Source organism: Felis catus, chromosome B4 (assembly GCF_018350175.1).
Source record: "Felis catus isolate Fca126 chromosome B4, F.catus_Fca126_mat1.0, whole genome shotgun sequence".
Lineage (NCBI taxonomy): Eukaryota > Metazoa > Chordata > Mammalia > Carnivora > Felidae > Felis > Felis catus.
The window spans coordinates 122,075,001-122,099,939 of NC_058374.1; the positions used below are offsets into that span (position 1 = coordinate 122,075,001).

Sequence of the window (24,939 nt, forward strand, 5' to 3'; positions counted from 1 at the left end):
CATGGTGGACTAATAACATGCAATTAAAAACTAAAAAACAAAAACAGGCTTACAAAATACCATCCTCAATATTTCATTTAACTTAACAAATGCAAAATTACTCTGTCAAATTACCACGGAAGTTTTTAAATGCTTAGTCTCAATTTCTCCCCTTCACTCCTTGCAGACTGGTAACTAACCCTAGACCACACTTTCAATAGCACTGTTGTAGACTGTCCTTCATGATAACAGTTTGGGGATTAAGGATATACTTACACAATATCCCCAGGGTCCATCTTTCTTGGATTTTTAGTATTTTTTTGGATCCAAATTTTAAAAACTTGGACCCATTAATGAGTTCTCGTTGTAAACTGTTATACAGAATATTCTTTTATTTAAATATATTAGGCATAATATATTTCTCAAGCTTCAACTCTTTCTTCATAGTTCAAATATTTGAGTATTTGGTGAGTGGTTCTCTCTTTTTATCATATTCTTTTAGCTTTCTTGTTTCTAGACTCAAGAACTGTCATTAAGGGAGAATGAAACTTTGAGTCTAATATAAAATCTGTGATATGATGGTGCATATGTGAAACCCAGGTTCCTAGCTCAATCCTCGTATGTGTCATTTAGTTCATTGAGAGAAAATTTATTCTATAATCCCTGCCATCTTTCCTAGTTGCTTCTGGTCACTAGTCATACCCTGGGGAAATTATGGATTATTTAGTGTAATTCTACCCCTGTTACTGGAAAAGAGCACAGAACTCTGGTATGAGTCGTAAGTATAGTGGGAAGAGAGCTTGGCTATGAACTCATTTTCCTATGGCAATTGTCAGCTGTTCCAGTACAGGCATGGAAAAATCATTTCAGTTTCCCTTTCTAAAAAATAATTTATTGGAATAATTTATAGCTCATAAGACTCACAATAGATGCTCAGTGTTAGTACTTTTCTTCTTTTTACTCTACAAAATACTACACGTTATACTATTATGTTTACATTTTTGAGCCAACTTGACTATTCTCTACGCAGCCTGGAGGCCTTGGTTTGCCTGCCACTGATCTTACAAAAAAAACAAAAAAACTGGCTACCATTTTTATATTTTCCTTTTCTTTGTGGGTTGATGTTCAATTCACCTTCTCCTCTTAACTGCCCCCAAGTAACTTAGTCTGGAAGTCTTCTTCCCTGCCTGGTTTTAATTTATCATCTAATCGACCATGCTACATGCCTTATATTTGCTGAGCAGTAAGTATTCCCATAGCATCTGAAGACTCCAGGGCATCCAAGCAGAGATGTCAGGTAGGTAGACAGATATAGAAACCTGGAGCTTAGAAAAAACGATGTGAATTTGGAGATAGGAATTTTGAGGTCCTTAGCCTATAGATGGTAATCTAAGTATAGATAAAATCGTTCAGAAAATCTAAAAGGAGAAAAGATGTAATTATGGAAATGGTAGCATTTCAGATGTGGAAGAAGCAGCAGTCTAGGAAAGAGCATGAGAAGAGTTTCTAGCAAGGCAAGAGAATCAAGAGAGAGCATGGAATAAATAAGAACATAGCAAAACATTGAGAAAGGGAATGATCAGCATTTTAAAGAATGCAGAGAAGTTACCCAAGATATTAACTGAAATGTATCCCTTAGATTCGATCAATTGAAAGTCATTGTTTACCTTAAACAATTTTAGTAGAATGGGGCCAAAAACCAGACGACAGTAAAAAAGCAGCAAATATGAAGAGGAGGAAATTACAAATGTAGACCACTTTTCAGTTAGTCTGTTTATGGAGCAAAGGAGAAGAGGGGTCAGTAGCTTCAGAGAATGCAGACTAGAGACTGATGTTGTTTGGTTTAGTGGAGTTTTGTTTTTTGTTTTTTTTTTTTAAACTTAACATGTTCATGTAGGGGAAAATGTGGAAACCAAAAAAACTATAATGACTATTAGTAACCTAATATTAGGACAGCTGTTTGAATTTTCCCTACTTTTTAAGTGAAATTCAGTTGGGTGTTTAAGAATTTGTCCTAAGTTACCTGGTTGTTTTTATATTATTCTAATTTTTCCTCATTACAAGACTAATACATGATTGTTATTTAAAACTTCAAATGTTACAGAAGTACATGAAGTAGAAAGTAAAATCCTTCTGTAATTTCAATGATAACTGCTCTCAGCAATTTTATACATGATATACAAGCTTTCTCTCCCCCATGCATATCCTAATGTTTACCTGTATATGAGCACATACTGTTCAGTGTGCTCAGTTCAACAGCGTGAATTGATAATTCAGTGATAGACCTAAAGGTACAAATAAGCTAAACTTATAAAGATTCTTACATATTTGATATTTAACATATGGTTAACTGATCTTCATATTCGGGAATTTTATTTACAAACATCTTTTCTATTCTTTGTGCTTCCTCTTTAGAGTGGATGTAACTGAAATTCAGGTAGCTTTAGTGATCGTCTTTATATTATCTACACTTGGAGGAGCAACAATGTGGGACTATACGGTAAATCTGAATATTTAAATTTATATTTAAGTACTTTACAAATATTTAGGAAAATGCATTGTTAATTTTCTTTAGAAATTCTTCACATTGTAGTTACTAGTCATACCACTTAACCTTTTTTCCTTCATTTTGTAATTTTACTATCCCTATATACCTTATTATGGCATTTTTCCCTATGCACGAATATATTATCACATAGAAGAATGACCCCATTGCCCTAATACGAAATTTAACACGCTAGTTGAACTACCTTTTCCAGACTAAAATTTATCTCATAAAACAGATATATGAAAGAGTAAATTCAGTAAAATATTTCATGTTTGAAACTTGTCCCTCAATATCAGGAAATAAAAGTTAACAATTTGCATTTTTTATAATCTACTATGAGGTAAAGTTTCCCATATTAAGGAGTGTTTTTATTTTCTGCTTGGTTGGCCTCAATGTTTTGGTAAAAGTTGACTCTCAGGAGGCCATTGGGATAAATTCATGCTTTGCATAGAAAGAGAATTTATGAAGAAATAAATGATTCTATCTTTACAACCTAAGTCCATAACAATGGCTGACTCACAACCTCATGCCCATAGAGTTAGGAATAAGAAGGATAATATCAATAGCTAACAAATAACATTTACTGAACACCTTATGTTCCCACAGTTTACCATCACTGTGACCCTCGGTACAATACATGAAATAGATATTATTATTTTGTTGTATAAATAAGTTTTAGAATGATTAAGTAATTACTCCAAGGACACATAGCTAGTAAGTACTGGAATTAAGAAATCAAATTCCAGACTCTAGGTTTTTAGTCACTCATAGATATATATATACCTCCGGTAAAAATAGTAAGAGATACAAAACTAAACATACTCTTACCATAGGATCCAGCGACTGTGCTCCTTGATATTTACCCAAATAAGCGGAAAACTTATGTCCACACAAAAACCTGAACATGGATGTTTACAGCGGCTTTATTCATAATTGCCAAAACTTGGAAGCAATCAAGATGTCCTTCAGTAGGTGAATGGATAAATTATGGTACATGCAGGCAATGGAATATTATTCAGTGTTAAAAAGAAAGCATTATCAAGACATGAAAAGACATGGAGGGACCTCAAGTGCATATTACTTAGCAAAAGAAACCATCTGCAAAGGTGGCTGCATATTGTATGATTCTAACGATATGACATTCTGGAAAAGGCAAAATGATGGAGACAGTGAAAAGCAGCAGTTGCCAGAGGTTACTGGAGAAGGAGGGTTAATAGAAAAAGCACAGGGGATTTTTAGGGCAGTGAAACTATTCTGGCATGATACTATAATGGTGGATATCTGTCATGCATTTGTCCAAACTCATGGAATGTATATACCATCAAGAGTAAACTGTAATGGAAGCTACGGACTTTGAGTAATAATGTGTCAGGATAGGTTCGTGTATTATAACAAATGTTAACACTCTGGTGGAGAATGTTGATAGTAGGGGATACCCTGGGGGTTGAGGGTAGAGAGTATATGGGGACTTTATGTATTTTTCATACAATTTTGTTCATGAATCTAAAGTTGCTCTAAAAATTAAGTCTATTAAAAAAACAGTAAGATTTCTCTAAGGCAGTTAATTTCAGAATTGCCAGCTACAGATCATAACACTGGGCTCAGACTTGGAGCATATTTTTAAGTAGTGGTACATTTCCTGAGACATTCATATTCCTTCTCATCCTGTAAGAATGATAGAATCAAGGATATGCCACTATAGGCCTCTCAAATATACTAGAGGGATGCAATGTGTCTTTTATGTTAGCTGCCCAGCTGGTTCCCGTAAAAAGGTGAATGTTGACCTAGAGGCAGTTGGGTTATTTATTAAGTCAGATGTGGTTGTCTTAAATTTAATTCTGATTTAGTTACAATGGGGAAGAATTTAATTTAATCTTAAAATCATTTCATTCAATGTTTTGACAATACCATAGGAAGAAAGCACACCTGCTTATTCTTACCAACAAGAATACTTATTTTAGATGTAGATTTTCTAAATTTGTTCATCTGTAGTTTCCACAAATGTTAGTATAAATTTCAGTCTATTTTCAAAACACATTAGCCTATAGCTTTTGGCAATTTATTGTTACTGTTTTTTAAATCCTTTGCTGCCTTTGGAAGTTTTCTTGAACAGCAAATTGACCAACAGGTAAATATACTGTTAGAGATTTAATCCTGGATATTAACTACACAAAATTCTTGCATGCACACACACTGTGATATTTGTCACATTCATGATGCAGATCATGGTGTCTGACTTTTCCTGTGATGCTACCTTTTAGAGGTACTAAATTCAAGTGAACTATCATTTTTCATGTTTAAATCAGATGAAGGCTTATGAGATTAAATATTTCATCACAGTTATGTAAGTAGACTTCCCTGAATTTGGTGGATTCATTTTTCACTTAATGAATAAAACCACTAAAAGAAAAGTGACCACTTCAGGCTACATCTAGGAGTTAAGGCTTGCTTATACAAGAAAATGGATAGCCTATTATACAGGGCCATATGATAATGTTTCTTTACTATTTAACAGGAAAATAAATTCTATTTTCTTAATGATTTGTTTCTTTCCTCTACCCCTAAAGATACCCATTCTAGAAATAAAATTGAAGATCTTTCCAGTTCTTGGAGTAGTAGGTGGAGCAATATTTTCCTGTTCAAATTATTTCAATGTTATCCTCCATGGTGGTGTTGGCAAGAATGGATCCACTATAGCAGTAAGATACTAATTTCATCATCATTTATTACTAATTTTATTCTAAATTTTATTATTAACCAGATACAGAAATACTAAAAATATGCTGGTGTTCCAAGAACAGGGAAGGGAACTATCTTTCTTTTTAAGCATGTAATACAAAAGCACTTTAAAACATATTAACCAATAAAGCATTTTTCCTCTTTTGTGAAGCCTTTTTCTTGTAGACTTTTCTGACATTCTATTTAATCATCTACTGTCTCATTACTGGACATAATTAAGAATTTCCATTCTCAGGGAATGAGTTCCTGATTTAATAGTAGGAAAGTTGCCAAAGGTCATGGCTTCACATACAGGGCAATTTATTACTCATCAAGTAAATTTTAGTGAAATTTCACTAAAATTTAGTTTTAAAAATTATTCTACTATTGGAGCGCCGGGGTGGCTCAGTCAGTTGAACGTCTGACTTTGGCTCAGGTCACGATCTCACGGTTTGTTGGTTTGAGCCCATCAGGCTCTGTGCTGACAGCTCAGAGCCTGGAGCCTGCTTCAGATTCTGTGTCTTTCTCTCTCTCTGCCCCTCCCCCACTTGTGCGCGCGCTCTCTCTCTCTCTCTCTCTCTCTCTCAAAAATAAACATTAAAAATTTTTAAAAATTATTCTAATATTTTAAAAGGTAAAATTTTAAACCTTAATTCTTAAGTTGAATAGGTACACCGTGTGTTTGTTTTTTTACATTTTTTTAAATACAATTTATTATCATATTGGCTTATGTATAACACCTAGTGCTCATCCCAACAAGTGCCCTCCTCAATGCCCATCACCCATTTTCCCTCTCCCCCACCCCTCTGTCCACCCTCAGTTTGTTCTCTGTATTTAAGAGTCTCTTGTGGTTTGCCTCCCTCCCTCTCTGTAACTATTTTTCCCCATCCCCTTTGCTCATACTATAATACTTTTGTATTTATTTATTTTTTTAATGTTTTTTAATGTTTATTCATTTTTTGACAGAGAGAGACAACGTGAGCAGGGAGGGGCAGAGAGAGAGGGAGACACAGAATCTGAAGCAGGTTCCAGGCTCTGAGCTGTCAATGCAGAGCCTGATGCGGGGCTTGAACTCACAAACCATGAGATCATGACCTGAGCCGAAGTTGGACGCTTAACCAACTGAGCCACCTAGGCGCCCCATGTATTTATTTATATATATATATATTTTTTTTTTAAACTTCAGTGCTTTTATATGGGAAAGGGTCAGAATTCCTGCCAGCTTTTTAAGCAAATACAATATTTATGTTTTTAAAAAGCCATATTGTCATCTTTAAGATAAACATAAGACGATAAAGGGGCACCTGGGTGACTCAGTTGGTTAAGCCTTTGGCTCTTGATTTCCGCTCAGGTCATGATCTCACAGTGGTTCATGGAATCAAGGCCAGGTCTGCACTGGCAGTGCAGAGCCTTCTTGGGATTCTCCCTATCTCTCTCTTTCTATCTCTCAAAAGAAATTAATAAACATTAAAAAAACAAACAAACAACCTAAGAAGATAAGTACTTAGTCCAGTAGGACAGAAGACGTCATCTTCTGTCAAAACACTGTTGGAATGCCTTTTTAGAATCATTTGAGCTGTAACTTACTCTCCTTGATTTCCTTGGTATTGTAGTTCAAAATTTCTGTCCTTTCAGGATAGATTTGATTTTAAGAAAAAAAAAGAAAGTGATACGGAGCCAGATTTAATAAATAAGAGTAGTAAACGTGAAATATGACATTTTTAGTAAAAAAAAAAAGTCTCATTCTCTTAAATGACTTTAAACTAGCTCTCAAGACAATTTCAAAGGAATCCACATAATTCATAAATTATCAATATTTATGAATACATATTATGTGCATAATTCAAAACCAAAATATAAATCATATAGATACATTAAGTCCTGATATGTTTGGAAAAATTAATTTGTCGTTTTATGAAGTGTGTTTTCTTCAGTTGATCTCAGGACAGCACTGTGCATGAGGTACTTACGAATACTTGTTGCTTGACCATGGATGATAGAGTACTACCTGGAACATGAATTCCACTAAAGAAAATAAGATTTAGTCAGGATCAATGTCTACTTTACAGAATATTTTATTAAGAAATAATTGATTATATTTTGAAGGAAGATAAAAAATCAAACACTATGGCTAAGAAGTGGTTGATTTCTAACTTAAACTGGTGCTTTTCCGATGGTTTTAGCAGCAGATTTTCTTGAATAAAATCCACAGAACCATAATACAGATAAATGCACTATTTTTTTTAGTCTAAATTTTGTTTAGGATAAGCAGTACTGAGAGAATCCTGATTCACATAGGTAAAAATGTAATGGGCTGGATTTACAGTGTTACACAAGAAGACATTTGCAGTCTAAATGCAAAAGAAGGTGAGGGTGGGAGGTGTTGGTATATAGAGAGACCAGGGCAGAATTAAACTCTTCCTAATTAGTGGTTAAAATATTTTTTAAAATTGGTAGGTTGGGATGCCTGGCTATCTCAATCAAGCATGTGACTCTTGACCTCAGGGTTATAAATTTGAGACCCATGTTAGATGTAGAGATTATTTAAAAATAAAATCTTAGGGTGCCTGGGTGACTCAGTTAAGGGTCTGCCTTCGGCTCAGGTCATGATCTCATGGTTCGTGGGTTAGAGCCCTGTGTCGGGCTCTGTGCTGACATCAGAACCTGGAGTCTGCTTCAGATTCTGTGTCTCCCTCTCTCTTTGCCCCTCCCCCACTCATGCTCTGTCTCTCTCTCAAAAATAAATAAAAAAATTTAAAAAACAAAATGTTAAAAAAATAAATAATAAAAATGGCAGGCTAAGCTTTATTCCAGTATCTGGACAAAAATATGTTAATTTAGCAATCCAAATGTTGGATTTTTACTATGCCTTCAGCATAGTAAAATTTTGTATAGAATAGATCATATTGTTACCTTTTAGTGGTTGTTAGTTTAAAATGTGTGGTGTATATAAAACTGAAATCAAACATATGTGGCACTGTATTACTTCTTTGTAACCCTATAGTTTTGTGGAAGTTTGAAGGCACAGTTAAGATCTACATAGTCCTTTAGGCCATGGACATCATTCTCCCTACTTTAGGTCTCTAATTCTTAACACAAAATAGATATTCAGAAAATGTTTGCACTGTGATAAATGTAGTGCTAAAATATAATGCTGATTTTCTGATTTATCCCTTAGGGCACTAGTGTTTTGTCACCTGGACTCCACATAGGAATAATTATTATATTGGCAATAATGATCTATAAAAAGTCAGCAACTAATGTGTTTGAAAAGCATCCTTGTCTTTATACCCTGATGTTTGGATGTGTCTTTGCTAAAGTCTCACAAAAATTGGTGGTAAGAAATTAATTTATATTTCATGGTGTAAATAATGTACTTGGTCCTCAAATACAAAGCTGGAAAGTATTCCATACAATGGTTAGGTTTTTAATGATGTTATCATTACAATAAATAGCTATTCATGTTCTAAGTAAAACTGTGAATGAGTTAATGTTATATTCAGGGAGATAATTTCCTTTCTGTATGGTAAGTCTTTTAATTATCTGTTTAGCTGTAATTATCAACTATAACTTTTTGATATCAAGGAATTTATATATTGGGAACTTTAACGAGCTACCTAGTCATGAATTTGAGAAGTTTTAGAATCAGTATTTCCGGATCAAATGTGAGATTAAATGGTCTCTTTATCTTTGTCTTAATAGTGAATTAAAGTTATGATTCTGTCCTGAAAAGTAAAAGCTAAAATATTTAAAACTTAATAGTGAAATTATTTTGTTTACTTTTTTATAGATAGCTCACATGACCAAAAGTGAACTCTATCTTCAAGACACTGTCTTTTTTGGCCCAGGTCTTTTATTTTTAGACCAATACTTTAATAATTTTATAGACGAATATGTTGTTCTTTGGATAGCAATGGTAAGTTCTTTTCTGCTAAGATTTTTATTTATTCTTACTAGATGTCAGATAACCCTATGCTTAAGAGTCATTTCAGTGAGATAGCAGATAGCCTCACTGTGTATACTGTAAATGTTTCTGAATATTAAAAATATACTCCTTTTAAGCCGTGAATCATTTTTGTGTGTGTATAGAAATGGCCCACATTATCTGGAGATCAGGCTTCCAACAACTTAAATCTTTAAAAACACAACTGTGTACCTTAAAAATATATTTTTCTCCCCTACAAAAACAATACAAAGATGTCAAAAATGATCTCACTCTGCCCAGAGAACTGCAAATACTTATTAAGTGTCTGACTTTTACTTAATCAAGCTTGTTAGAATTATACCGAGCTTATAGCAGGTAACTGGTAAATTAGATGGAGTTAGTGTTAGCAAACGTGGGCACTTATTGCATCAAGAACTGTCAGCTAATAGTGAAGAAACAAAATAGAAAAGACAGTATTACCAAGTATGGGATTCTGGGACCATTTTGTGCTAGAATTAGGCAACCTGATGTACCTGTATGCCTCATGAGGACAGTGCATAATTTATATCAATAATGATGATTCATCAAGCAAAGGTTAAATTCTCATTGTCTACATTCTATTTAAGAAAGTGGTATAGGGGCGCCTGGGTGGCGCAGTCGGTTAAGCGTCCGACTTCAGCCAGGTCACGATCTCGCGGTCCGTGAGTTCGAGCCCACGTCGGGCTCTGGGCTGATGGCTCGGAGCCTGGAGCCTGTTTCCGATTCTGTGTCTCCCTCTCTCTCTGCCCCTCCCCCGTTCATGCACTGTCTCTCTCTGTCCCAAAAATAAATAAACGTTGAAAAAAAAAATTTAAAAAAAAAATTAAAAAAAAAAAGTGGTATATACGTAATACATATATTAGTTTCTATTCAAAATGATTATAAAACATAGAATTATGGTGCTTAAGAGAGAAGCTCTAGCCATCTGAAGAAAAGAAAATCACTATTGTTAACACCTTAATCACAAACATGGATAAAGGGAGCATTATTCAATTTTTTATTTTATTGAGATACTGTCTTTATGGGTTCAGTTAATAGTGGTTCTGAACAACTTTGCTGTATTTTCCCCTACCTCTGGACCTCAGTGACTTTCACCTAATTGTTAGTGATACATAAACACATATTAAAGTGTGCTAAAAGAAATCCTTCAGTGAATCTCTTGGTAATTTGAATAATTTACTGTATTTGTTAGATTTAAGCATTAAAATATTATCTGTTCTGTGCATGGACCATAGTACATCTGATGATCCTTATACTATGTTCTACAGTATTATTTTTTTTTTCTGGAGTAAATAGCTTAATACCCATTCATGGTCCATTCAAAAATCTTTCATTTTTTAAATGGTAGTGAGATGTAAATCTTAATCCTCAGAAGTTTTTCAGGCAATAGTCTAAAAAGTGTTCAAAAATCAGAATAATTTTCTTTAATTTGCTATCCACTATACATATTTTTAGGGCTCCAAAACAATCTAAATTTTAAAAATAGGGGGTAATTATTCAAAATATCCAAAAATTCAATGTAGGGTTTCTTTTACTAAAGTTAAATATACATTGCCAAATGGAATTGTTAATGTAATTAAAACATCAGGTGTTAAAAATTCAAGAACCAGGTGCCTGGCTGGCGCAGTCAGTAGAGCATGAAACTGTTGATCTAAGGGTTGTGAGTTCAAGCCCCACATTGGGCATGGAGCCTACTTTAAAAAAAAAAAAAAAATTCAGGTACTTATTTTGTCATGAGTTGGCCTGGTTTATGCCACTGGTAGAGATTATGGTGATGAAGGCAAATTGAACTTTTCTCTAAAACACTATGTCGATCACAATTAAAAAACAACAAAAGACACTATATGATGACATATAGTTTGGTTGTGGACCAAACAAAAACATAAGGTCCTTGCTTCAGAGACAAAACGGTCAGACAGAACTTTTCAAGTAAATGATATGGGAGATTTTCCCCTTATGGGTGAGAATTCTCTCTCCACTGGCAGAGCTGTGAGCCTCCTTTCTCTGAAAGGAAGCATTTGCCCCTGGTCTCTGATAAACTTTTTAGAGTGTGCCTTTCTCCTTAATTTTGTATTCAACACAATTTTGTATATACCTCTCCTCAACTATTGTGTCTTTTCCAGGCCTTTATATCTTAAAACCATCTCAAAGGAAAAAGAAATGTATATGATGGGATGATTTTATTAAGTGACTAATAGTCCCTTCTAATAGAAAATTTATGACTTTGTTGCATAGCAGAAAATTGAATGTGGAGTCAGAAGACAAGTTCTGTTACTTTCCAGCTTTTGTATTTTTGTCTAGGCCTTTTACCATTCTGAGCCTGTTTTTATAACTGTGAAATATCCTGCATGTTCCAGAGGATTATAGTGAGGTCCAAATATGAAATATATGAAAGTACTCTAAAATGTAATTTTCTCGTTGAAGAATTTAGGTTAAGGTTTGAGATTCTGGGGGGGTGGGGTAGGGAAGGGGACAGAAAAATAACTGCTGCTTCAGAAAAGATAGGCCCTAATCCTTTTTTTTTTTTTTTTTTTTTTTTTTTTTTGCTTCCAAAGGTCATTTCTTCATTTGATATGATGATGTACTTTAGTGCTTTGTGCCTGCAAATTTCAAGACACCTTCATCTAAATATCTTCAAGACTTCATGTCATGAAGCACCTGAACAGGTTCACAAGCATATTGACTAATAGCCCAAGGAAAAAAGGAGAAGCAGTTAGGGGAACCTATGAGTGAAGGAAATTCCCCTTTGCAGGAGGCTAGTATACAATAAATAAGGTTATATTTGAATGTAAAACATTAAGTCCTGTAGATTCCATTATGTTTATTTCAGTTGTAAAGCCCTCACTGTATATCGACATTTTTGATCACAGGTATTACCAGAGTATTACAATATATTAGTTAAAAAGAAAGCCAAAGAAAGAAATTTCAATTTTCTGAGGATAAGAAAGTAAACCACTGTGGTTCTAAAGATGAGTCTCTTTATCTCAGAAATCTTTATCAGATACTTTGGGTTTTCATTGCTAAGGGATTACATAAAAATTTAGGACTTGGGTGCCTGGATGGTTCAGTTGGTGAGGCAACGGACTTCGGCTCGGGACATGATCTCGCAGTTTGTGAGTTCGAGCCCCGCATCCGGCTCTGTGCTGACAGCTCAGAGCCTGGAGCCTACTTGGGATTCTGTGTCTCACCCTCTCTCTACCCCTTCCCTGCTCATGCTCTGTGTCTGTCTCTCAATAATGGATAAACGCTTAAAAAAATAAATAAATAAATAAAAATTTAGGACTTAAAGGATTTTAGCCATATTAAGGGCAATGCTTACTTTAATTGCTAAAAATTGACAAATGAGTTCATAATACCATATAAGTTCATGGATTGTAATACTGTAATTATTGAGTCAAATGATGTTATGATTTTTTTTAATTAGCCATTTTTCAAAAGAGGTATGTTAATTATGTTGTATAAAAAGAAATACTTGCTTGCAACTAGAATTTAAATGGGCTACTGGAATTTTCTATAATTTGTATTTACTAAAAGGAATTTGTCTTACCAGTTCAGAAAACAAATGAATCTTTATACATTCCTTGATATTCTGAGTTAAAATTAATTTTCACAAAAAAGTGGACTTTAAACATTCCCTTTTATGAATCATGAAACAGCAGCTAAAGCACAGTTGACATAAGAAAATTAGTAATTTATGAAAACATGGCAATATCTTCCCTTTAAAATTTCAGCAAAATTAACCTCAAATACACATGGGCTCATGATAGGGAGATGATATAAATATCAGTTGTCCCACCACTAAATACATTATGTACTGATTATCTTTCCACTCTCACTTAAAAGCATTTATGTTGCTCATTATGAAAATTAGAACTATTACAAGGATTGTTGTGATTCACACTCCCATCTTACCTTATTTTTAATTTTATCCAACAGTCTATAGACCTTAAGCCATACGATGAAATAATCAAAATTAAAGGAGTAATGAACACATACTGTGTCTTAGACAAAAAGGTATATTGAAAAAATAGTGAAAGGGGATTATTCTTTAAAAGGAAAAAAATATGTAAATTAAGTACATAGAAATCACTCTGGAGTACTTATTTTGCCTTTAACTATTGGTAAACTTTTTAAAGTGTTTGGATAGGACTTTTTAAAGTGTTTGAATAGTACTTAAGATTTACATTCCAACTTTGGCTTAAAAGGGAAGTCCTTTACAAAATGCAAAAAAAAAAATTGGAACTGTCTCCTTAGATAATCATTAATTTTTTCTTGTATAACTTATCACAGCTAGAAAAAGAGACTCAGTATGGGCTTATTTTTTAGGCTTGGAAAATCTTAACTAAAGTAAAAGTGGGTAATAGGGGTAAAAATTAGAATTTAAAACATGGAAAAACAGGAGAAAATCACTCCTTTTCCTCTAAGGGCATATTTTTGTTTTGACTGATTCAATGAAAGCAATTTCAGCAAAAAATAGTAAGTTTAACTTATTTTAAACAAATGTGAAACAATTTAATATTTATTAAATCAAGTGTTTCATATGCTATGTTTAAAAAAATGCGTATTTTTAGAGACAAGGTATAAAATCAACTGTTCGTTTGGAAATGAATGTAATCAAACTTCTATATATTTACTGAATATTAAAACTGAAAAACAAAATATTTTCTAGGTAAAGACAGATGTGAAGCATTTAAACCATAAGTAATTAAGTATGTTAGATATACGTTTAATCGTTACTAAGGGCATGTGTCATTTAATTGTGGACCAAATCCAATTAAATGGCATTTTGATGTTTTTGTGGAAATGACATATTCACAAATCCACGTCTTAAAACTGATTATTTATAGATCTTGTTTGGTTTTCTTATTAGTTTTTAGCAGTTTATTTCTGAACACAAACTTAGGTTTCTTTTAATAAATTTTATAAGTCAATAGAATAGATTTTCTTTTGAAATCTTAATTTCATTAGAATTGGTTGTGCAACTGAGTATACATGATAGGATGTATATATAACATAGATTTTGTACATTTTTTCTTAAGGAAGAACAATTTAACCTTTTATGCTTGTGCTTTCTACCTTTTGGGACTAATGCAGACTGAAGCCAAAACCTGAAATTAAATCATTTTTATTGCTAAAAATTAATTGACAAGTGTTAAAGAGAAAAATTCACAATTACTATTAAAGAACTGAAGGCTTAGTATATATAATTTAGGAATTGCTACTACTCACATAACTGTTCAGCTTTATGTGAAGGTTAACAAAGGGGTTCTTGCACTGAAGCTAAAGATTAACACGATGTATTACTTTAAACTAGAATTTTTAAACCACTCTAAACAATTACATTCTTCTTAGCTAATGTTATAATTGTATCATATCATTTAGGTTCAAGTTCTTCCTTCAAAGAGTCATCAGAATAACATGGATTGAAGAGACTTTCGAACATTTGCCATCTCTTGCTGCTGCTGTTATGTGAAAGGAAATAGTAAACATTTGTTTAATTTTTAGATAAGTGTTATACATATTTCAGCAAATAAAATATTTCAGTGCTTGCATTAATCCTTATTTTTTCTCAATTTAAAATATAGTGACTTACAGTTTCCATCATAATTTTTTTTTGCAACAAAGCCATTTCTTTTCTAAGTTCATTTTGTGCGCCCGTAAGTAGATTATCATGATTCTTTTCCAAGTCCTCCATACTCTAAAATGCAAAAGGACAGTTCAGTTACCACCACTTTTCATCTCAGATTCTAAACTTGTATAATTAGTATTCAAAAGTAGGATCTTCAGGGGTGCCTGGGTGGCTCAGTCGGTTAAGCGTCCGACTTGGCTCGGGTCACAATCTTGCAGTCAGTGGGTTTGAGCCCTGCATCGGCCTCTTGTGCTGACAACTCAGAGCCTGGAGACTGCTTCAGATTCTATGTCTCCCTCACTCTCTGCCCCTCCCCTACTCGTGCTCTCTCTCTCTCTCTCTCTCAAAAATAAACATTAAAAAAAAAATTAAAGCGGTGCCTGGGTTGCTGAGTTGGTTAAGCATCCCATCTTGATTTCGGCTTAGGTCATGATCTCACAGTTCATGAGTTTGAGTACCATGTTGGGCTTTGCACTGGCAGCACAGAGCCTGCTTGAGATTCTCTCTCCCTCTCTCTCTGCCCCTCCTTTGCTCACGCTCATACTCTCTCTCAACATAAATAAACTTTAAAAAAAATTTTTTAAAGGTAAGATCTTTAAATAATGTGCACTATTTATCTAAATAAAAATTTTCTAATAGAAGAAACCAAGACATGCACTAAAGGAATAAAAAGCATCAGACATGGATCAAATGTTATTATAGGAGGTACGACAGTAGTGTATTTTACTCAAAATAACAAGTTAATGAGCTGTTAAGGTCAAAATAGAACCAAAAAAAAGAATACCATAATTTTTAAAATTTCTAATAAGCTTTCAAAATATCAGGTAGTTATGTTATTATATTATTATGACTAATAGTGGGGTGTGAATTTATTAGAGGGAATAAAATGATCTATAATATACTTTTTTCAATTTATGAGAAACAAATTATGTTATAAATCTTTACTATTCATCTAACAAACAGTGATCTTAACTCCTACTATATAAAAAGTACTATATTAAGTGTATGGAAAAATTTAGAAATAATACATGATCACGCTCTTATCACAGTAAGAAGAAACATATAAACAATGCAAAATTTTGTCACAGGAATGGAAATGCAACTTGCTATGGCTATGTAGTAGAAAATACACGATTAATTCCAATTTAGTTGTCAAAAGAATGCAATTTCAATAGAGAAAGAAAAAGTAAAAGTATTTTAGGGCAAGGGCATAAGCATAATGGAAGTATATAGTGAGTGAGTTCAGAGAAAGCAATTATCTGGAGGAGTGGGAATTACCAGACAAATGTAGTAATTGAAGCATAAAAAGAAGATAACATTATGGGTTGGGGTGGGAGGGAGATCTTGAATACCTAAGAATTGAAAATGAGAAGTTACTGACTTTTTCAGGAGGGAAAAGATGTTTTAGGAAGATAGTATGACAGACCTATGAAGGGTAGTTTGAAGAACAGAAAGATCAGTTGAGGTTTAATAGTATAAGCAAAGAATGATGAGGTTGTAAACTAGGATAGTAGCACTGGGAATTGAGAGAAAGAACCACTGCAGAAGCAAAAATTATAGGACCTACTAATAAATGGATGTGAAGAATAAGGGAGATGTAGGAATCAAATATAATACTAAAATTCCTAATCTAAGTGTAACATTTAGTGATAAGATTTTTAAAAAATCTAGTACTTCATCTACCTTTACCAATTAGCAAATGGTTTTTAGAGTGCATTAAAGCAAGCTGATTGGGATCTTTTTTTAAAAAACATGTATTTATTTTTGAGAGAGCGCAATTGGGAGGGGGGCAGAGAGAGGGGGACAGAGGATCCAAAGCATACTCCACGATGACAGCAGGGAGCCCGATGTGGGCCTTGAACTCACAAACTGAACCATGAGATCATGACCTAAGCCAAAGTCAGACACTCAACCAACTGAGCCACCAAGGTGCGCCTGATTGGAAACACTTTTAAAAATAACTTTGGTGTACATACATATTAAACTTCTTTAAAAATAATTGTTTTAAACTATTTTACTAGTTTATTCAGAGCATCCCAATTCCTTTATTATTTTTTTTTTTTATTTATTTAAAAAAATTTTTTTTTCCCAACGTTTATTTATTTTTGGGACAGAGAGCATCCCAATTCCTTTAAAAGGGGTGACATTTTAATATTTGAACAAGATTATCTAAAAGAATCCCCCACATCAAAAAGTTCCAATGAACTCCTATGAACTGATACTAAAAAAATATGTATCTGCATGAATAAGAGGGCAATGCCACAAACCACAATTTGCTAATATGCATATGTGTCAGCTAATTCTCAATCCACAAATTTTTAATCAACTGGCTTTTTCATTCTATTCTATGAGCCATCTCTTACGATTATAAGATGGCATATAAAGCTATTTTTAGTCACTGTAATAATCCTAAAAGCAAATATACCATAAAGCACATATATAATACAGTAAAAAATAAGATATTCCTCATTTTCAATTGGGTACTTTCTATTTAGCAAATATTAGAGATACAAAGACAAGTAAAAAAACTACCTAAAATAATTAATGGACATTCTATTTTTAGTTAAGATAGAACTATTACTAAAGTTAATAAAGTATGAATTTTATGCATAATATGTACATTTAGGTAAAATTCCCAATTCACCATCTCCTGTTTTTAATAATCCCCACGATAACATTAGAGTCTTGAAATGAAAATATATTTAACACTTGTAACAAAATGGAAAGTAAGAATTTAAAATATGTAAGCAAAATTTTTCCCTTAAACTTAGAAGGAAAAAATTATCTTCTATTTCCAAATATAATGTTATATAAGAATGTATTACATAACCAAATACAACAGACCTTTATGAACTGCTCATACAACTGTCTAATTGTTTTCAGTCTCTGGTTCTGAACAATTCTAGATTGTTGAAAAGCCTTTTGTTGCTGTCGAAACAGGTTCTACAAATGTAAAAGAAAAAAATTATAACAATTTGGATAAAATTTAAAATTTAACAAAAAATAATTCTGCATTAAGTTTAAAAGGTATAGTTTTTGAATCAACACTGTTTTAAGGGGCACCTGGGTGACTCAGTCGGTTAAGCATCCGACTTCGGTTCAGGTCATGATTTCATGGCCCGTGAGTTTGAGCCCTGCATCTCACTTTATGCTGACAGCTCAGAACCTGGATGGAACCTGCCTCGGATTCTCTGTCTCCCTTTCTCTCTGTGCCCCTCTCTCAAAAATAAACATTAATCAACACTATTTTAACTATTATTACCAAGTTCACCACCATATACAACAATAATGTAATAAACCTAACAGCCATTGAGTAGGAACACTTAACAATACACAAAATATGTTTTAATTCTTGGTGCTTTCAGTATCACCCTGGCTAATCCTTCCAATAATTTTGATTTTTCAGTTTCTTGGCCTACTTTCCACCAATGGTTTTTTTGTCTCCCATTCTACTTTAGCCATTCATGCACATACTCATACCCTAGATGTTGTAATTGCCAGTATCTGCAACCTCTACATAGTATTAACAATAGCAAACTTCATAGTAACCATGTGTTATACTACTCTGAACTCTTTAAATTCAACTTTCCAGCTACCCTGTCTGTAGCTGGTCATGACTTCAGAAAACCCCACACTTATATGCTGGCAGGTCTCACTTTAAATCATGATCGCTGTGATCACTAGCCTAAATTGGTCCTTAACGCTACTTGGAAACTACATTTTCCTAGTCTATTCACTGGCCCACTCTTCAGGAAAGTATTTTATACCTTCTCATTTGACTTCAAAAAGCAACTTCTTTTCTACCATCCAATGACCTTAATTATTTCACTAAATGAATAGAAGTAATCCAAAAAGAACTTTGGTCCCCATCACCATATCTACCTACACAACTACATCTATCTGTGTTCACATACTCTACCTTATTTCCTATTTTTAAGGATGAACTATCCTTGTTCTCTGCTACAGCCAACTTTTTCACATGTCCCAACCATTCTAAAGAACTTAGCAATTGTCCCCCTCTTTCAATTCCTTATTTTTTCTCAAGATTATTCTTATCAGCACACAAACATGTTGCTCTTTCTCCATTATTAAACAAAAAACCACACACTATTCCTTTTCTACTCAGGCTACCACCCCATTTCTATCTTTCCTATTCTCTCTTATTCTCATTCCAGTCAACTTTTTGTACGCTCTTTTCTACCAAATCATTCTGATCAAGAACACCAACAACCTCCACATTGCCAAATCCACCCTATGTGGCCTATAAGTAGCATATGACAAAGTTTATCCTCTCTCTTCAAAGGCTTTCTTTTTTTCTTTTTTAATTTTTTTTTAACTTTTTATTTATTTTTGAGAGAGAGAGAGACAGAGCATGAATGGGGGAGGGTCAGAGAGAGGGAAACACAGAATCTGAAACAGGCTCCAGGCTCTGAGCTGTCAGCACAGAGCCCGACGCGGGGCTCGAACTCACGGACTGCGAGATCATGACCTGAGCCGAAGTCGGCCGCTTAACCGACTGAGCCACCCAGGCACCCCATCAAAGGCTTTCTTGACTTCACTTGGAGTCTTTTTTTTTCTACCTATTAGGCCACTCATTCTCAGTCTCCTTTACTGGTTATCCCTCATCTTCTTGAACTCTAAACACTGAAGTACCTATTTCAGAGCTCAGTTCTTAGACTTACTTCTCTTTCACATTTACAATTGCTCCCTTGGTGATTTTATCCAATTTCATGGTTAAATGATGTATTTATGTTGAGAATTCCCAACTTTGTAAGTTCAACTCAGGTCTCTTTCCAGAACTCCAGACTCATATAGCAATGGCCTACTCAACACATCCCCTTGGTTGTTTCATATTAACATTTCTAAAACTGAGCTGATCAACCAACCCCTAAGATTATTTAATATGAATAGTACCTTAGCTCTTAAATAAGAAATGTGTGATAATTTTATAAATGAAAGAATACAAGGATAGTTAACATAGTTATATATGGGAGGGGCTCACTTCCATCTCCTATAAAGATGGGCATGTAACAACAGTCTAGTCATTAAAAGTAAACCATGTTTTAACCATAATGACTCATTCAGGAATGGGCAAATAATCCAAACTAGATCAATGATATTCCTCCAATGGACTTTTCTTTCTGCAAATTATTGAGAAAGTCTATTTTAATCCACTGAGGTTACTAAACTTGTAGCAAGTTTACAAATGCAAGAAGCTATCTTGTTTACCACACTGAAAGAGCCTATTAAGAGCTGGAGACAGAGCCCAAATGACACTATGTAAACAATCCTTCCTTATACCCATCCTGCTATGCCTGAAACCAAACTACTCCTGGACTTCTTTTATATAAACCAATAATGTTTTTTGTACCTTGACAATTTCTGTCACTTGGAACTGCAAGAATCACAACCAATACAGGAACAACAGCTTTTATAAATACGGTGTGTACCCATAATTCTCTGGTTTACCGTTCAGCAGGGCCAAAACACATAGCCAGCATGGGAAGTGAAACCCAGCTGAGTGTTACGGATCTACTACACAGCTAGGCTCTCCATTCCCACTTGACACTTGGTTATAATAGATTAATTATAAAACTAAGTGTGATACTAACAGCTAGTTTTTCTTCTTGTTCCTCAGCTTTCTGCACATCTATATCCCACTGATGAAACAAAGCCAGAAATTGCTGAGAATACTCTTGATTAAGCTTCTGCCTGTAAAACATAAGAATGAGTATTATCATATTTCATACCAGTAATAGAAAAAACATTCAAAACAAAACTGATTTGACATAATTAATACTACAATAAAGGAAGGAAATAATGGCTCCTTAAATTTTCAGATGTGAAAACAAAAAGTAAAATAATGATTTATGCTGATTCTAGAAGTATTTATTTTCCTAACCAGCTGACAGAAAATCCCTCTTGTATGCTTTAGTTCTTAAAATCTATGGAAGTTTTATTATATATACAAATTTTCCAGAAAACTTCATTTTATCTCCATGCAGTTTATTTCTCATTTTCTCCAACTGAATATAGTTTCTGATATGATAAACAGATTCAATAAAGTTACTATGTTTATCATATAAGATTTCCAAATAGAAATATTTCACTTAATTTTTCCCCATTTTGGTATGACAATGATTTTGTAAACAGTAACATTAAGCCATCAGCTAAAATATACAGATTATTTACAATAAGATTGATCTTTTTCTACATTGTTAAATAGGTAACTATCACAAGACTCATAATTTAGATGACATTTACTTTTTATTCAGTCTGTGAATTTATAGAATGAATATAAATAACCTTTATAGTAAAAAAACCTCAATGGTTATTTAAATGGAGAAAAAGATAATCACTGATTTCTAGGAAATCATCTCAAGTCTATGAAGGAGTACGGCTATAAGACTAAAGAAAGGACTTAGAGAAAAGTAAAGCCAAATATATTTTTTACTAGAGACACCAATAAATAGAAAATGATAGTATTTTTCATAATTTGCACCAATGGATACTAAGAAATGATACAAACATTGTGTCTGTGAAAGCCAACAACCTTACCTTTGTTCTTGTTGGGTTTTCCAAACATGTTCAATTTTCTGGTTACTAGTCTTGAGAGAAGCCTTGGTATACATTTCTAGTCTTTTTCTCTTGGCAAGGAGAGCCTTGTTAATGTCAGCTTTATTGAAAATAAATACTTGTTAAAACTTAATGTTGATGAAAATTATTTTGTTGCCACATGTTCAAATTAAATAGGGGTACAGTTGGTTCAACAGTTTTGGAAAGACATTTAAAATTAAATCTTAAAGTAGAATATTAAAAAGCAAGACTGCTTTTTTTCTAAGAAAACTTTCAGCTATTACTATCCCGATTCTGACTTTCCTAACTAAATTTTTTAATTTAGAGATGATTTAAAAAAGCTAAACATGAAAAATAGATATCTCCTAAAACATACCTCCAAATCTTTCCAGCATATTTTGTACTTCACCCCTGTGAAATTACATCAAAAAGCTTTCAATTAAGGATCAAAATATCACACACCCAGTATTTTACATACAATAGTTGCTGGACAACCAAGTAGACTTTTCTTAAAGTATATAACAGGCAAAAATTATTTTGAGCACATCACCCCATATCTTCAAATATTCCTGCAGAAGTCCTTTTCTTCCCGTGCTTCTCAATTACTGGAGTCTTCCCTGCATTGACAATAAGAAAGAAAAATATTTTCAAAACTAAGTATGCCATTTTTCATGGTAATTTTTCATGGTGTAGTATCTTAATTTTGAGGCCTTTTAGGATTTTTTGCCAACATTACTGTTTAAAGCAGACATATAAACACAGTACTTTCTCTGCAGTTTGGATGCAATTAAATCAGGATCCATGACCATTTTATAGGAACAATTTTGCAAGTCTTCCCGTCTTAATGTCATAATAGGCCAGGTTTGTACTTACTTATTTTTACATATTATATTTATTTATGCCATAAATGTTATATATTTTATTTACCAATCAATCAGACATCTGGAGAATAATGACTGTAAAGGCAAGAGATGCTGTGTAAGCTTTTCTAACTCCAAATGAGAAACATGAAGCACATCAACATGCTTTACAAATAAAGTTTTATTATCGTTTAAAATGTAGTGCATTCAAAACAAGTGAAGTACAGGACATGGTCACTGCCCAACAATATTAGATATACTGTACCTTCAGTGACATCCTCCTCTGAACCACTCAGATCCTTTTTATCTTCTTTCTCAAAGTCATAGGCTCTTACGACCTGATCCTCCACTGATGTCTTCCCAGATTTCCCTGTATGCTTTCTTCCAGATGGCACCATATTTGGTTGTTTTCTGACTTTTAAAAAATAAGTCTCTCAAACCTTCTGAGTCCAAAGACACCATTTAAGTAAACCGGTAAATTTCAAAATTAGCGCTATCAAATAAAGATTATCTTAGGTGAATAACATATGGGGAGTCTCCTCACTTAATCTGTTGGCCCGAAAGTTAACGAAGATAAAGACAGCGTCGATGGTGAGTTTGCACCTGAGGACTGAGATCTGAATTTTAGTCCCGCTTCTGCCAGATTCTGGCTAAATTCGGGCAAATCTAGTCTGTGCATTTCAGTCACAGAGCGAAATTGTAGTTGTTGACAGGATCGGTCGTGAGCATGCCCCAAAATGAGTTTACAGCAAAATAAATATAAAATAAAAACGTTCTGCAATCTGTGCCTCGGAAAATAACAATCCCACCTAAGATTTTTCACAACATAGACATCGAGGACAAACGAAGAGACGCCCTCGGTTCATTTTAATTGTTTCTGACGGGTTTGGGGCGGGGACGAGGGAGGGATGCGCCCACAGACGAAGGCCCACCTCCTCCCCAGAGATAAATTTGCTCGGGGTCTCGAGACCTGTCAGAACCCACTCAGCCCGCGGCTTTCCACCTGGCCCTAGCCTGCTCAAGGCCCTGCCCTCGGTGAAGTTCACGGACTCGATTTTCCCATCAGAGGCCCCACCCAGGTAGTGCCAGTCGGAAAGATTTGCCTCACAAATTAAGAGTAGCCCCTGGCTCCTTCTCACGCGCTAGACAAAATCTTCCCCTCCTCACCCCTGAAAAAACCCCTAATGGCCGATGACCACAGATATAGGTCTTTCTACAGGTGTCCCCGCCACTCCAGCATCCTACAACCCACCACCTCACCTGAAGTATCCGCTTGGCTGTCGCGACGTTCTTCTGAGGCAACTCAGAATTCCCGCGGGAGAAAAGCCAAGCGACCCTCGTCTGGGGGCGTCGCTGATTGGCTGGTGGTAGCGCGCATGCCTATAGAAGGCCACAGGTTCCGCCCCCACGGGCAACTGACCACGAGACTGCTGACCCAGAGTGCCTTGCGGGCGGTAGCCTGCGCGTCTAGTATGGTTGAGGTAGTTTTGATTTTTAATTTAAGTTTCAAATTTTTGTAGCATTTGAAAATTGCAGAAGAATATGTAAGTAATGAAACATGGTTAAACACCATGTCATTTGTGAAGTAGAATTTTACCAGAACCCTTGGAATTTCTTCAGGATTGCCTTACCATCCCATCCCCCACCATTCCCCTTTCAGAGATTTTTTTTTTAATTATCCCGAATTTTGTGTAAATCTTCATCCTCCTGTTTTCTTATTTTGTTGCCTTTCATATGTGCCGTTAAACTTGCTTGGTTTTGTTTGCGTTTGGGCCATACAAAAAAAAGAAAAAATTGTACCGTATTCTTTGTAATATTCTGCGTCTCTTTACATTACGTCACTAAGAGAATCTATATTATGAGGTGTAGCCATAGTTCTTTCATTTTCACTGCTGTATAGTATTTTGTGACTCAGTGCTCCATAGTTCATTCCATGGACATGTGGATTGCTTTCAGAATATAGCCTGTATAAACAATGTCACTATGAAATTTTGATCTACATATATGCTAAAGTTTTCGCAGAGAATCTGGATGTGAAGTTGCTGGGTCATAGGCTGGATGACATTCAGTAATGGGGAACTGGTTTCCAATTCCACCGACAAAGTTCTCATTGTTCAATGTACTCACCCCTTGGAATAGTCAGAGTTTTTTTTTTTTTTTTTCTTTTTTCTTTTTAAGTTTATTTATGTTTGAGAGAGGGAGTGCCAGCAGGGGAGGGTCAGAGAGATAGGGGGACTGAGGATCCCCAGCACACTTGGGGTTGACAGCAGCAAGCCTGATTTGGGGCTTGAACTCAGGAACCATGAGATCATGACCTGAGTGGAAGTCTGTCTTAGCCAAATGAGCCACACAGGTACCCCTAGAATAGTCACATTTCTTAATTTTGCCATTCTAGTATAAAATGATATTACTTTGGGGTCTTTATGTCTCTGTAATTACTTGTAAGATTAAGCTCTTGTTATGCTTATTGGCCATTTGCATTTCCTTTTCCATGAAAATCTCTTATTTGGGGTTTTTTAATTGATTTATAAATCTTTATATATACCAGACATTAATCTTTATGACTGTTTTCTGTATCTTTTCAAAGAAACACATCTTTATCTTGAAGTCACAAAAATATAAAGGTTTTAATGTTTTATTTTTTAAGTGTTTATCTAGAATCGAT

General features: G+C 34.3%; 2 protein-coding genes across 6 annotated transcripts in view; one reads left to right on the plus strand and one right to left on the minus strand.

Moving 5' to 3' along the window:
• CHPT1 (choline phosphotransferase 1) overlaps positions 1-14,765 on the plus strand; it is a 35,835-nt gene extending 21,070 nt beyond the window's left edge. Inside the window, exons 4-10 of one of the 3 annotated variants that reach the window (XM_045062237.1) lie at positions 2,395-2,479; positions 5,095-5,226; positions 8,424-8,582; positions 9,036-9,161; positions 11,765-11,875; positions 13,146-13,223; positions 14,592-14,765. In XM_045062237.1, the coding sequence (XP_044918172.1) occupies positions 2,395-2,479; positions 5,095-5,226; positions 8,424-8,582; positions 9,036-9,161; positions 11,765-11,875; positions 13,146-13,223; positions 14,592-14,636 (736 nt within the window). In that variant the 3' untranslated portion in view covers positions 14,637-14,765. Of the gene's footprint in view, positions 1-2,394; positions 2,480-5,094; positions 5,227-8,423; positions 8,583-9,035; positions 9,162-11,764; positions 11,965-13,145; positions 13,224-14,591 lie in introns of all 3 variants that reach the window. The other 2 variants (XM_019835408.3, XR_006601012.1) reach the window with 2 other exon arrangements.
• SYCP3 (synaptonemal complex protein 3) lies at positions 7,128-22,673 on the minus strand. 3 transcript variants are annotated; one of them, XM_011284177.4, is made up of 8 exons: positions 22,540-22,673; positions 21,965-22,031; positions 21,791-21,825; positions 21,397-21,514; positions 20,451-20,550; positions 17,683-17,781; positions 14,803-14,907; positions 7,128-7,270 (listed from the first exon to the last, which is right to left on the minus strand). In XM_011284177.4, exons 1-8 carry the CDS (start codon positions 22,670-22,672, stop codon positions 7,250-7,252), a joined length of 678 nt encoding a protein of 225 aa, XP_011282479.2. In that variant the 5' UTR covers position 22,673; the 3' UTR covers positions 7,128-7,249. The 3 variants fall into 3 exon arrangements, with proteins under 3 accessions (XP_011282479.2, XP_023113139.1, XP_044918174.1); XM_023257371.2 differs by lacking the exon at positions 7,128-7,270 and adding an exon at positions 14,319-14,671; XM_045062239.1 differs by lacking the exons at positions 7,128-7,270; positions 17,683-17,781 and adding an exon at positions 14,319-14,671.
• Between the last annotated feature and the right edge of the window lie 2,266 nt (positions 22,674-24,939).